Below are 15,242 nucleotides of genomic sequence, written 5' to 3'. Positions count from 1 at the left end.
GCAAATAGAAACTAACTCTTATAATTATGCAAAGTTGTATAAAGTTATCCCCAATACCACCATTGACTGTGTACTTGAGCATTATTCTGTTATTATATTAATTATAGTGTAATTTAAGTGTAATAGTAACTTTGTAACTACATTTTTATTCATTTTATGTCACACAGTAAACTGCCCAAAGGTGGAGGGTTGAATAATGAATTGTCACTGGAAAGTAAATATTTTTGAGGGATGAGTGTTATGTGAACATTTTCTTCATCTATTTTAGTTTTGTGTTAAAAAAAGGAAACACATTTACACACAGCATATATATGTATAAATTGCAAGGTTCAGATATATACATGTTTCTTGACGCCCCCTAACCCCCCCTAAACTAATTAGGTGTGTGACTGAATGGAAGTCACTATAGCATGGCGGTAGATTTGTGTCATGCCTGGGATCCAGTGGGGATTTGTTTGCATGTTTGATGTTTTTTTGGCCTACAGGCCTCGTCCTGGAAAACTACTGTTGTTGCCAGTACCTGGCAACAGTCTCGTGACCCAATCAGGCGCTTGAATGCACCCTCCCTGATGATCTATAGTCTCATAAAACCATGTTCTTTTCTATTTTGTGTGTGTGTGTGATGTGACCATAATGACCTCAGTTGACTTGTGCCTGCAGCTCTGTACACCCACATGCTCCAGTGCATCAGCAGGTACCAATTTTACCATGACAGAATGAAGTGTAATTACGCACATTTTCACACCTCATTACTATTAAACTAATCAGTGATAATATTCATCACTGTCTTTACCTAGGATAAAAATAAGCATGGCACGAATATAAGAATGTTAATGAACCTGTGATATTTTCTTTCAACAAATGTGAACACTGACCATGGGTTTACAGGCATTCACTTATATGTCAATATAATGACTGCAGAAGAATGTTGATGTAGTCTTCTTTTGGATCATATCTTTGACAGCCAAAGTATCCCAACTCACCCTCATCTCATGAGTAAGAGACATGTGGGAAAATGGCAGGGAGGTTCTCACTCCTCCCTTCTTGACATTAATGTCTGACACAGGCTGTTAATGCCAGCAGCATAGCAAGCACTGCCATGGTTACCTGCGTGGAAACCAAGTCATTTGGGAATTTGACTCCTCCCATCCCTCATCTCTTTCTCTCTAGAATGATAAACATGTTTACTGATCCTAATACTGCCAAAAAAGAATAAATGCAGATTTAAAACCAGACATTTTCCTTTCATGTGAACCAAAGGTTTTTCTCTCTGTAATATACAGACTCTTCATTGGTATTATTGCAATGAAATATCAAATTGTTTGAATACTGCAATGTGACAAGTCTAATGGTATTTCAGTACACAATGACAATGTAACTCCAAATAGTCATACTCATCTAAATCTTACCCGCCTGCTGCCATGATTTTGTGGTCCATCGTCAGGGACTGATGGTGCAACGAGGGGAGGAGGAAGACAGAGCCACAGAGGATTTGGTCTTTCAATACACCCTGAACAGTTAGTTAGCATCATCTCAAAGGGAAACATGCACTTACAATGTGGTCGTTAAATATAGGAGATTGAGATTCTGATCTGATCTGTGAAAATGAGTTGGACGCTCTCCATCTGGGTGGCTGTGGCTGTGCTGGCTCTTTGTAGAGGACAAAATCCTGTGTATGAAGGTAGGCCTCCAAACAGATGACGGATTAACGTGAAACTGATGTACTGTCATAACTGAATATGGTGTTTTAGGAGGATTTACACTTCTTGTTGTACCTGCATTTTCTCTTTAACTTTTGTAATATCATAAAAGCTGGACCTATCGTGTCATACTTCATGAGTTAAATCAAGTTGGATTGTTCGTGACAAAAGACGTGACAAGATGTCATTGTGTAGCCAGATACAAACTTAACCAACGATAAAATTGACAAAATCTATCTTATTCCAGGAAATAGTCTGTCTGCGTCTGGCTACCATCTATGTGTTCACAATGAGACAAGGATGGTGAGTTTCCTGGTGATGCACAAGGTCCCCTATACTGTGACACAGCCATGTGGCGGCTGGCTCCTCTGGACGACATGTACAGTCACACTTTACAAGATGATCCCTCGGACTGAGAACAAGACAGTGATGGAGCAGGTTACCAAGTGCTGCGATGGCTACGTACAAGTTGGGCGTTACTGTGCCCTGTGTGAGTGTACTGCAATCATTTATGCATGTCTGGGTGTGAGGATGATAGATGAGCACAAATTGTTCTCTTTGCTCCTAGATTTCAGTTGTCTTTGTAATATGTGGTGATATAATATCAAAACACTTTGCGATGCAGCCAGACAGGCAATCAACGTGACCTTTGAGTGTGTGAGATTTTGTGTGAGACACCAGATGGAAGGACAGAAACTGCACTGCTGCAAATGTCTTGCTGCTAATATATGTTCCGCAACATGTTATTTCCTTTGAGTGAAGCTGTAAACAGGAGTGGGGAGCTCATTGCCAAGCCCGGATCCTGTCCAACTGCAGATGGACTTCATCCCACATCTGAAGACTGTGAGTGGGACATGGACTGCCCAGGCTGGCAAAAATGCTGCCAGAGATTGGGCCACCCTCGCTGTAATCATCCTGCAAGTCAGTATACGTTCCTGATTGATTGTTATTCGCTTTTAAAGTAAACTCTCAACCATGTTTCCTTGGGTAAAGTAATATTTTCACCCAAACCTTCTCATTGATATCTGGCCCTGCAGAAGGTTTCAGTACATCAGGGTTTACAGATTTTTCTAAATTTCAATTTACATACTTTTGCCTCAAAACCAGAACAAATAAATCCATACATTACTGCACACTTGGGAGGTAGCAGTGAGAAAAAAGTAGAAGGGATATGTGTTTTTTTTTCTATTTGCTGATTTTCTCATATTATTCGCGAAGAGCAGGTAATGGTAATGGTACTAATCATCCCACTTCAGACTTATATTTTTTGTCTACCTGCCTAGTTAATCTGATGGAATGTTTGGGCTGCCATAGTTTTAAATGTGAAACATCTTGGATTTTATCCATCCTTCATGCATACTTAGTTTATGATCAAACTAGTTGTACTCTGTTGTATCCTTTTATTGGAGGGGAGGTTGTTGCATTTTTCTCAGTGAAGGAAAAACCCAAGGAAAGAAAAATGGAACTAGAACATTCAGCTGCCTTCATCACCGAGATACCACAAGATGGAAGTGAAAAATTATGGTTTGTCTTCGGCATCTGGTGGAACTGACCCTTTCAATTTCACTTTCAGGCCCAGCAAATTATTCTGAGAATGGAGGATACCGATGGAATGCAACAGTGACAGTAAAGACAGATTACCAACAACTGATGTCCAAGGTTAAAGGACTCCTGAATCACACACGATTACTACAAGCAATGGTAGGCCTACTGCTAATATGGAAATACAAACAACGGCACTACAATCACAATCAAAACTTCTGCTACATACATACTGTATATAATGACAATGCCGGCCGTATGTTGTGAAGACCACTAGCCAGGTATTGCAACCATTACTATCACTTAGTCTGATAATGCTGTTTTTTTTAAATCATTGAATAAATCTGGGCTAAGGCAAATTTTTCTTCTTTGATTAATTTCAAGCTGATTTGTCATTTGGGTCTCTATCACTAATAGGTGACGGGAGCCTTGCAGTCTGATGACGTTTCAGTCTATTACCTGAGCTCGTGGCCTGTGCATCCATACAGGACTGCTACCTCACTGCTGATTGACTGCAACTTCACTCTTTCACTGCACAATGTCACATCAAAGCTGCATCTCCTACTCAAACACATCCAGGAGGTGTCATCTGTAACAGTTGAAGGTGAGGACGCAAAACTATTGGTCTCTATGAAGCTACTTGGGGCTTTTTTCCCCCTTCAATTGAAAGACATTCTTGTCGTGAGTTTAGTTTTGAGAATGATTCATGTTGCAGAGAACACTGTGTTCAGGAAAGAATGACTCAGTCGCAGCACAGTTTCCTTCTCCCACCACTTCTATTTGAGTGGCAGTCATCTGTGGCAAGTTTCCTGCAATAGCGGAAAATAACACCAGTGCACACACACGAGCACGCTCGCATGTACGCATGCACACACACACACACACACAGAGAAATGTTAATAATGAATCAGTCATACATTTGTACAATCGACACAATAACAAGCTCGCCATCATGCAGACATTCAAACACACATCAAATTGCCTTCAAAATATTCCGTTACTGATAATTTACTTTAAACAACATTCAATTCATCCCTTTATGCCAAAATGACAGTGTGCTTCCTTTATTGTCAGGAACCTCTGAATAGCTAAGCCTTTAAATTGGACATACAAAGTGATTCTGAAACCCCTTACCTTATCAGTTTTCTAAAACAAAATTCATGCTCATAATAACACAATATATATGTTTTCCCCTAAATTATGTTTCTGGGTTATTGTTTATTTTCATAAATGTATTTGTTATTTGAATTTCTCCAAGTTCCAACGCACACGCACACCCACACGCACACGCACACACACAAGCATGTGCACATGCACGCACACACACACACAGAGACTTCTGGAACAGAGTTTTATTGGATGGAACCTAAACATGCGGTCCAAGCAACCAAAGAGCTTATAGGCTGAAGAGGAGGAATATCGTTGACTGACTGGCTGTCACCTGATCTCAGTCTGACCGAGCTTCATTCCACCTGCTGAAGTCCAGACTAAAGACAGAGAGAACCCACAATAAGGGAGGATCACCAGGAGGGACGTCTGTCGGTCAAAGACTTCAGGAAGTCATTGACTGCAAGGGATTGTGCAGTTATATATTAGACAGTTCTTTATGTATTTTTTTTTTGACTTGGGTTTTGGTTTTTTAAATCTCTGCAGAGCTGAATGAATGACAGGCACGTTGGTGGACGGTGAAACTTGAGAACAATGAGAAGAAGTCCCGCACACTATCTAATTTACTGCTGAAATATTTATTGCTTACCTGCATTAAGGTCAGATCTCCGAAATGGTGTAACCGATAAATATTTCAGCAGTAAAGGAGACAGTGTGCAGTTCCTCTCATTGTTCTCTTATTGTCGAGACTTTGCACTTCAGTGTGTAACTGTCCAAATGCCATTTCAGGCTGGACTGTACATGTGTATTGTAATTCAAGTCCAACCTATTGACGTGTCTGTATTTGCAGATGTAGATGAGTGTGTGGAGCCTGCTCTCCATCAGTGCTCTGCTCAGGCAGACTGTAACAACACAGTGGGATCCTACCAGTGTAGCTGTCGCCAAGGATACATTGATGTTGATCCTAGCGACCCCGCAGCCCATTGTTCAGGTGTGTGTGTGTGTGTGTGTGTGCGTGTGTGTGGTCCAGGTATTGTTCATTTTGTGGGGACCTAGACTCATTTTTCATTATGTTAACCTTACCGTATAAGTTAAGGTAAGGTTAGCTTTAGGTTAATGCAATGGGAAGTAGTAGTTATGGTTAAATAGTGACTTTCTGACACAACTTCAAAGCGCCGTTTTTAGGGTCAAGACTTGGTTTGGGGTTTAGGTTAGAATTAGGGTTAGGGAAGGTTTAGGGTCAGGGTCTGTGTTTGGCAGGTAGTTGAGATGGTTATGGTTAGGATAAGGGGTAGGAAATGCATCATGTCACTGAGAATCCTTACAAAGATAGAAGAAAAAGTATGTGTTTGTCTTACAAGTATATGTACTTTATCCTTAACCTGTTTGTAAATTGCAGTATGTTTAGCTACAGTGGCATATTTAAAGATAAGGAACACACTGTACGCAGTGAAAAAAAAACAACAACAACTTATATTTGTACATGAAGAGCTGCTAAAACTCAACTGGATTTCAACATTATTCTCCCTCCTTTGTCCCTAGCTGGCAACGGGGTGTGGACCACCACAGACACCCCATTGACCTACCTTCCACCCATGAACACAACCTACACCCCAGCTTCCAACACCACACAGGCCCCTCCAGGCAACAGCACCACTGGTACCTTCAACTCGTCTGAGATCAGGATGACTACAGCTCTGAGTAATACAAGCTCTGTCTCTTATAACACATCACATGCGCTGCAGTGGACGACTTCTGCGCCCTACATCAGCATGAGCTCAACTGTGGAGATACCTCTGCCGACAACCACATGCTGTAAGAAATAGTTTTTATTTCTTTCTCAAGGCTGCATCGAATCCCAAAATGTTGATTAATGAGCCAAAGTTGTGTAAGTCATTGCTTTACATCATTTGATCAATATTTGTCCTCTAGCTGAAGTATCTAACTAGAGCCTTATATCTACCACACAGACATGAGAGCAGTATAAGTATTTTCATTCAGCTCTGCAAGAAAGCAAACAAGCATATTTCCCAATAATTTTCAAACTGTTCTTTTAACCACAATGAATACATGATAAACCTGCTCACTATCCCCCCATCTTTCCTCTCCTACCACCACCACCTTCCAGCTCCTCCCAACATCACTGCCTTAACGTCATCTAACGTCACTGGAACCTCCTTCTGTGTTTACTGGTCCAGCCAGTTTCTGACAAACCAGACCTACCGGCTTGTTTTAAGCAACGGGTCACAGGTCATTAGATCTTGGGAAACCAATCAGACCATGATAGAGGTGAGACGACTGGAGCCTGGGGTGCTCTACATAGTCACCATCACACCTTGTGCCTGCGGAATCCAAGGAGACACCCTACGTATATCGGTCAAGACTGGTAATAACTGATTGTTCCAGTGGCTTAGACTTTTTTATTCACTCATACACAATTGTGCCATCAAGCTTCAATTTGTACAAAGAACAGCTTTGTTACAATAAATTGTTAGTTTTCTTCCTTTTTCTTTTTCTTACTTAGTCATGTCGTGACAGAAAGATTCAGTTTTAATGACGATTTTACAGATCAGCTACGAAGTTGTTGCTATTGCTTTTATAAATATCAGATTGAAGAATCAACCAATGATTATTACCCCAGGGTGTAAATGAGTAAAGTGATACAATTGTTTTAAATGTGTGATGAAGAAAAGACTCCTTCTCTAACCAGCAGGCCAAAGGCTGGTAAGAAGGGTGATGTTAATTTGTGGAAAACATGTTTATTGTACAAAGTAAGGCTTTGCTTTGTAGATGCTCAGACTCTTGACGCCACAGCTCGACTCACCAACGTCAACTTCACTGCTGACCTGCAGAACTCCAGCAGCCAGGCCTACAAAAACCTCACAGCGAGTATTATAGAGGAGGTATTTACATTACAAGGATTATCCAGTGACAGACTTTATAGAATTTCACACAAGGCATATTTTACTGTCTCATCCACTCAGGCATCATAACTCGGACTCTGGTCTTTCTTTCTCTTTCGACAGATCTACAAGTCTCTGTCTCCAGAGATGAAGGCCATGGTAAGAATTGAGATCAGGAGCTTATCAGTGGGGAGTGTGGTGGTCCACTTTACCCTCATCTTCACCCCAAGTCAAAGCCAAGACATCAGTAATGTGTCCGTGGCTCTGCTCAACTCCCTGATGAACAGCTCCAAATTCACTGTGGATAGTAACAACACAAGCATAACTGGTACGTCTCTCTTACGACTCTCTGAAAATATGATTTTTGAAAGCAGGTAGGTTAGAGTGTTAATAATCTTAAGATGTATCTAGTGTCTCAAAAAGATTCAAGCAAAAAGATGGAATAAGGTGCTTTATGTCAAGGACCTACAAGTAACAACAAACTCTTGGGTTGTGGTCGAAAAGTCTGTTTTGCTTAGTAAGGCCGCTAACTAAGTGAAATGACCAGGAATTAAGAGGTAACCATAACCATGTTTCCTAGTGTAATTGTGGGTGGATTCTCTGAGCACCATTGTTTTCCTTATCGTCTTCTTCACAACCTTCCTTGGCGTCATGACTTTCTCTATCGAAATCAAGGAAAATGGTTAGGAAAGGACATTCTTTTGACTTTTTAGCAATAGACTAAGTTTGATTTTACACATCAAGATTAGATTAGATTGAACAAGGCTCTTCTTTGGTGACTGACACTGGGGACTCAAGACTTAAATCGGACTCAGGGTTAATGACTTGACTGCGACACTGATGTAGAGGTTTTTGTCGTGTTTTGGCATGACATAGAAACACAAGGTTTCAAGGTTCAAGGTGCAAAAGAACAAAATCAAAACTCAGAGTCAATATATTTTTCTTTTCGTAGATTTTAATGAATGTACATCAGGGGAAAATGACTGTTCCCAATGGGCTTCATGTTCAAACACCTGGGCCTCGTACACATGTGAATGCCTGGACAGATTCATAGACAACAACCCAGAAAGGCCTGGACGAGCCTGTCAAGGTAGGGATTCATTTTGCACAGATCTATAAACAGAATATCTTTGCAATTTATAACCAGAGTATCTTGTCTTGTGCAGCAAATGCTACCTTGGAGACAATGACACCATCACCAACACCCACAATATATTCGACAGTGAGCACTACCTCTTTCTCTCTAATGACACCCTCAACCAGTGATCCAGCTTTAACCACTGGAACCACCACTCCAGGGATAACCACAGTCATTATATCAACAAGTGAAATGGTTTCCACTGCATCCACCCCAACAACCACCCCTGCTATCCCAACAACCACCACTGCTATCCCAACAACCACCACTGCTATCCCAACAACCACCACTGCTGCCCCAACAACCACCCCTGCTATCCCAACAACCACCACTGCTGCCCCAATAACCACCACTGCTGCCCTAACAACCACTACTGCTGCCCCAACAACCATCACTACTACCGCAACAACCATCACTACTACCGCAACAACCACCACTGCTGCCCCAACAACCACCCCTGCTATCCCAATAACCACCACTGCTATTCCAACACCCACAACTGCTGCCCAAAAAACCACGACTGCTGCCCCAACAACTATGGCTGCTGCCCCAACAACCACCAATGCTGCCTCAACAACCACCACTACTATTCCAACAACCACCAATGCTGCCCCAATAACGACTACTGCTGCCCCAATAACGACTACTGCTGCCCCAATAACGACTACTGCTGCCCCAACAACCACTACTGCTGCCCTAACAACCACTACTGCTGCCCCAACAACCATCACTACTACCGCAACAACCACCACTAATACCCCAACAACCGCCACTACTGCACTGACTTCGACTCCTGCAACCACTGTTACCAAACCTACTACCACTGCTATAGCTCCTACAAGAAATGCTACTGCCCTGAGAACCATGTCTGTGTTAGGGGTCATCTCAGTGCAGTGCAGGGTTGCTGCCACCACTGTGACAGTTGCCAGAGATTTTCTTCTGAACTCTAAAATCCGGGAAAGCACCCTATACTTGGGCTTGCAGGATTGCGGCGTCAACGGAGGCAACGGCACCCATGCCCAGCTGACCGTGGCCTGGAATGAGTGCGCCACTATGCTTGTGCAGGTGAGTTTTTTTTTGTGAACATGCTCTTGCATGTTTTTATAGTGATTATGGATGCCAGTACTTTATCTCCACAAATCAATTGCATCAAACCCAAACTGCTTCAAACATTTGTTATTTTAGAATGACACCCACTACACAACATCTGTAACCCTGTTCAACAAAATGGACCCATACACCTCATCCAGTGGATCAGAGGAGGTACCCAGAGTTCATCTGGAGGTTCCCATCAAGTGCACCTACATGAAGAGCATGCTCATCTCTGCTGACTCTGGCTCCATGGGGTATGCTTCACTTGCTGTCAGTTATGCTTTAAGGGACTGACCCAATGTGCAGAACACAGGATAAGAGACATGACAAGAGTAAATATAAGAATTTATTTACAACATGCTGACAATCATAGTCCAAAAACACTAAATTAAGTATACATCCATAATCCCAATACTGCCATTAAAAATCAGCATGCAAACTAACTCAGATTTTACACGTTACTTTACTAGTATACTAGTATACTAGTTTACTTTCTAGTATACAGTAATGACAGACTGAATATTCAACTTACTTCAAACAGCTAATTGTAAAATTGTGTCCCAGCTGAATCTATGGCTGAATGTATCCTGTTCCCTCCCATCCCCAGGTATGATATGATCAAAGATGTCATCGCGGGCTTGGGGTCCTTCCAGGTGACCGTGCAGCTGATGAATGGTACAGTGCCGCTGCCCCACAACTACAGCTTATCGGCTGAGGAGGCTGTGGTGGTGGACGTCAGCTTGAACACGTCCTCAGAGCAGATCAAAGTAGTCATCGACAGGTGCTGGGCTACTCCTACCATGAATCCTGCAGACAGCCACAGCTACACCTTCCTGGAGAACAGGTCTGCTTCTCCAGCTTTATGTTGCTGTCACTGTTCCTATTAGGCCCACTGTTGGTATTTCACCCATAATTACTGATACATTAAATCTGATTTAATTACAACAACTCCTAATATTTTACTTATAATGTTACTACTTCCATTATATTACTGCTACTTCATAATTTCAGATGCCACAGATGGTCACTTGATGAATATATGGGGTTCTGCCAGATTTCCAACATCTATTTATGTCTTGCTATATATATATATTTTAAATGTGTTATTTAGATATATTATGTCATGTTGTGGTGGTGTAGTGGTTAGTGCTGTCACCTCACAGCAAGAAGGTTCTGGGTTTGAATCTTGGTTCAAACCAACCAGGGCTTTTCTGTGTGGAGTTTGCATGTTCTCATGAAATCAAATGTATCAATGTAATTTGTACTCAGATTTCCATGACAACAGTAATTGCTGGGTGGTCTTTGAGACCTAAAAATAGGCTCACAGGCTAAAAAAAGATTGAAAACATGTGCTCTGCTCTATGAGCTGTAATGTGACAAAACTGTTTTAAAATAGTCATTAATTCGTACTCATTAAATCAAATTTTAGGCTTACAAAGAAACCCTGCTTAAGTGATTATACATTGTAAAAAAACTGTATGTGGCTTTTTTCTCAAAGGCTTAGCTCGACATTTTTGAAAACATGCATTTAAACATTTTTTGCTGAGCCTTAGATGAGGGGATCGATACCCCTCTCTTATTTGTCTGTAAAATTTAAAGCCACAGACAGTGTCTTACTGAAGTGGTTGCTGCTGTGAGATTCTTTTTTTTTTTACACGTTTACTTTTTTTTATGGATAATACAAACAAGATATGACATATTAATTACCAATCTTTGGACATGCTGGTAGAAGAATGTTTTTAACTTTTAGCTCCTTTTGGCTTGAAAGCTAAAATGGCAAACTAATATTTTAAATAACAACTCTGCTCCTCGTATGATGGGGAAAAATTGTCTCACTCACAGCTAGATGCCTCTTTTTTTTTATTGATTCACAAAGTGACAATCATAAATGACGAGTCAGTACAGTCAATGTCAGTGGCTGACCCCAAAAATTGAGTGGCGTCATCATCGATTCAGGTCGATGCCATTAAGTCAGACTTTTGTTCCTATTTGTAGCAATGAAATGAAAATATTACAACAATTTTATAGTTAGACAGCAGTTATTACCAAATCAGATGCAATCAATGACACTACTGTTTCAGTCTCTAATTCCTTTTTGTCACAGCTGTTCCCTTAACGCATACACCAAAGTGTTGATGAACGGGACCTCTAGCACATCTCGCCTGTCTGTGCAGATATTCTCCTTCGTCAACCTGGACGTGATCTATCTGCACTGCCAGGTCTACATCTGTGTGCAGATTGGATCAGATACCTGTGTGCCTGTGAGTGCATCCTATTCAGAAAAAGGAAAAGAAAGAGCAGCTGGTACAGGGTGGATGGATCTAAAGTAACAAATACTCCACTTTGGCTTATGCATCTAATTGCTTATTCTCTCCGTCATCCTCTTTGCTCGTGTTTTCTTGCAGGACTGTCTGCAAAGAACAGGTCGATCTTCAAACAATCTTAGAACAGCTGTTGGTTCTTACGGACCGCTGCTCAGAATCTATGATGGTGAGTGTTTTTACAGAGAATAACAATGTCTTTTACAAATCATTTCACTCTTCCCTTGTGATGTGTGGTTAGGTCAAAAATTAAATATCATTATCAGCAAAAATGGAATTAAATACCAGCTGAAGTAACAATGACAACTCTCAGTCAGCTTGCTTGTTTCATAGCAGAGAAACTATCCAAGCCTTCAGTATCCATTATACACTTGCGTGCCTCTTCATTTTGAAATTCAAATGGACCATTTAACTTTTGAATGAGGGCAGTAGTGCTGCTGTTGCTGTCATCTATAAGGTGGAGAGGCAAGTTTAATGCAAAATATACAATCCCAAAACCCCGTGCCTGATGAATTATATTTGAGGTATTCTCGTTGAAGTATATTATTCATTTTTATAATCACCATCTATTCTCACGATAGACTCATGAGAGGATTTAATTTGAAATCCCACCTTTTTGTAAGCGTGCTCAACTAACAGTCTGGATCAAGGATTTATGAAAGCTACAATATTTCTATAATCTTTTTCCCATCTCATTGTTTAGGGTATTGACTTTTCATTTTTACTCCCTGTTTATTGATTTTTAATCCCTTTACCTTAACTTTCAGACACCTTGGAGCAGGAATATGACACTGTTCATATCATTGGCTTCTCCTGTCTCGGAGTTGGTCTGTTGCTCTTCTTAGTCGTTGCTTTTATCTGCCTTTTCTACTACCAGAGGAACCGCATTGGACACTACAACTTCACTGTCAAACCCAAGCAGGAAAACTTCACCTACCTTGTCTTCAACACCTAGGGGTGCGGCAGCACCACCCACAACCTAGGTCACACCATTGCAACAGTAAATACAATTGCAACAGTAAATACATTTAAAACAGCGTGTTTGCCACTAGATGTCACTGTTGCGCCATCAATAGATTAGTTCTCGTTTAATATTGCATGAACAAAATGAAGGAAGTACAGATTATTTTTTTGTCATCTACGCTGATATATATTAAAATATTGAATACAATGATAGAGTAGTTTCATACTGGAATATCAAATATAGAGACCACAAATATTGTAGGATTGGAAAATGTATCAACATACTATCAACATGCATGATTTGTTAAAAGTCGAGTGTTGTCATCATGAGCGTTTTAACATTTCAATGTAAGGAGTAAGATGTGATAATGGAGCAGCAGTTTCCCAAATAACATTCACAAGATATTTGAGAAAAAAATATTTATCTAAATTTGTGATGTAATGAGTTTGTTCCAAATAAGTTTGTATTGCACATCTATGTGTATCAGTGAGCCTATTCATGTTGTACAATATCCTTTAAATATACCATGTGCAATAATGTTCATGCACAGTTATCACAATTTCTTTTAGCTGCTATTTTCTACTACTGCACTTTCAGTCAGTGATGTGACAATAAACATGTTCTGTATGAATGCAGACACCTGGGGGTGCTGCTGGCACAGATCTCCAGCTCCAAAAATGAAGGCAAAATGGCTTCCTGAAGGCAGACAACATGTTTACAGGGTTTACAGGGCAGCAAAAGGTATTGATGTAAGAAAAGGAGATGAGATAATGTATAAGATGGAGGGGAACAGAAGAGTCATGTTCTGTCTTCAATCGGATGAAAAGGTCTCCTGTATGCCTTTTTCGAGAAAGAGAAGGAACACCCCCGCTTTTCTCATAATCCCACGTTGTTGACGACAGAATCATAAATGTAGCTCGTGGATCAACATCGAGGGGGGTGAATACTAAACAGCCGAGGCTTTCTCTGTGAGAGGAGGTCCCTGGAGACCTGTGGCGAAGGACGGCTTACAACCGTCTGGAGAGCTGCGAATGCTCCACCTCCTAATTAACCCATTCTGCCCCACTGTCTGAGGCTTGGCAACCCGTCTCTATGGCAACAGCCCCAGTGCAGGGATGGAGGGAATAATGGGTTGAAGGAGGGAGGGCAACACCGATCAAAGCGGAGAGAAAGAGCGGGGAACCATTTCACTTCAAAAGCGTGAAATTGGCTGAAATTAAAATATAAAACAAATGGCGTATTCATATTTTGCTCTATAAATTTCTGCGTTGTGTTTTACAGTAAATCTACACTGAATTGCCATAAACTAGAGTTTAATTACAGCAATATGCAGTTGCTTGATATTTTAGAGCCTTCACAAACATGGGTGCAGACACACAGTGGCCACGACGAGCAACAATCCCCGTCGTCAAATGCAGAACACAAGTGTGATTCCTGTATTCATAAGTCAGCCATTGGGGATCAGGAGTAGCTGAAAGGCAGCAGACCCTCATAATGGCTGCAACATGATCTATGTGTCCACAGGCCTTCCTCCGTCCTCCCCCCTCTTCGCCACATTCATCTTTTCTGTTCATCCAGGTTAGGGCAGCTCTGAGACACAGTCATTCATCATAGTTAATGGGTCCCTGTGTGTGTGTGTGTGTGTGTGTGTGTGTGTGTGTGTGTGTGTGCAGGATATGCCGGGATCTCCGAAGGCTTTCACTCACTGGGGTCATTACTAATTAAACATCCTTATTGTGTTTTTATAGAGCAGCGCAGGACCTCCCTCCGGACACCCGGGCAGTGTAATCTTCAGATGTGAGCCGTGTAATCATCGTGTCTAGAGAGACGGTGTGACTTTTTTGCTAGACTCAGTGTGGAATAAATACATTTATACAAGTACTGACCTGAACCATTAATCCATTTGATGCCACTTCATTCATCCACTCCAGTAGAATTGAGACTGAAACGTCTTTTTTTCCCTCCACTAAAATTACTAGTGACCATTAACTTACTCACAGTAAGTCAGACACACCAACTGGAAAGATCTATAGTGAAAATTATTGGGCAGATAGAGACAGTTATTCAGGTAATTAGTCATTTTTGGTAGCACATATTTTTCGGGGGTGGAATTTCCATAAAGAAACAACAGAAATTGTGATGACTGATTAAAAGACAATTTAAGTTACACCAGCAATTCTATGTTTACCAACTGAAGACTTTGTCCATATTCTATTTAATTGGTGTCAAAATGATTGTTTCCAGGAACCTATATTTGAATTTACAGTCGCATAATGTATCAGTTCCTTTCACAGAGGCATTCAGTGTTATTTTGTTTTTGAAACTCCTCACAGTCAGCACATCAGCAGTTCACTTGGACTAAACTTTGGACCATTTTCATTGAAGCCCACATCTTTCAAAATTCATGAACTGTTTTCTCAATCTAACTAAATCTAAATTTTGTGTAATTGCAATCCAATTTGTGCATGCATACAT

General features: G+C 41.0%; 1 protein-coding gene across 1 annotated transcript; it reads left to right on the top strand.

Annotated features, from left to right (window-relative positions):
* Nucleotides 1–1,473: 1,473 nt before the first annotated feature.
* Nucleotides 1,474–15,018, top strand: umodl1 (uromodulin-like 1). The gene is made up of 17 exons (XM_035627188.2): nt 1,474–1,681; nt 1,948–2,190; nt 2,463–2,621; nt 3,274–3,401; nt 3,660–3,846; nt 5,200–5,340; nt 5,892–6,164; nt 6,478–6,735; nt 7,140–7,252; nt 7,376–7,580; nt 8,205–8,342; nt 8,419–9,455; nt 9,576–9,736; nt 10,090–10,326; nt 11,587–11,743; nt 11,888–11,972; nt 12,571–15,018. Exons 1-17 carry the CDS (start codon nt 1,606–1,608, stop codon nt 12,756–12,758), a joined length of 3,786 nt encoding a protein of 1,261 aa, XP_035483081.2. The 5' UTR covers nt 1,474–1,605; the 3' UTR covers nt 12,759–15,018.
* Nucleotides 15,019–15,242: the final 224 nt, after the last annotated feature.

This window comes from Scophthalmus maximus, chromosome 2 (assembly GCF_022379125.1).
Source record: "Scophthalmus maximus strain ysfricsl-2021 chromosome 2, ASM2237912v1, whole genome shotgun sequence".
NCBI classification, from domain to species: Eukaryota; Metazoa; Chordata; class Actinopteri; order Pleuronectiformes; family Scophthalmidae; genus Scophthalmus; species Scophthalmus maximus.
The sequence above is the reverse complement of the archived record's forward strand: the minus strand, read 5'-3'. Positions and strand labels throughout refer to the sequence as shown.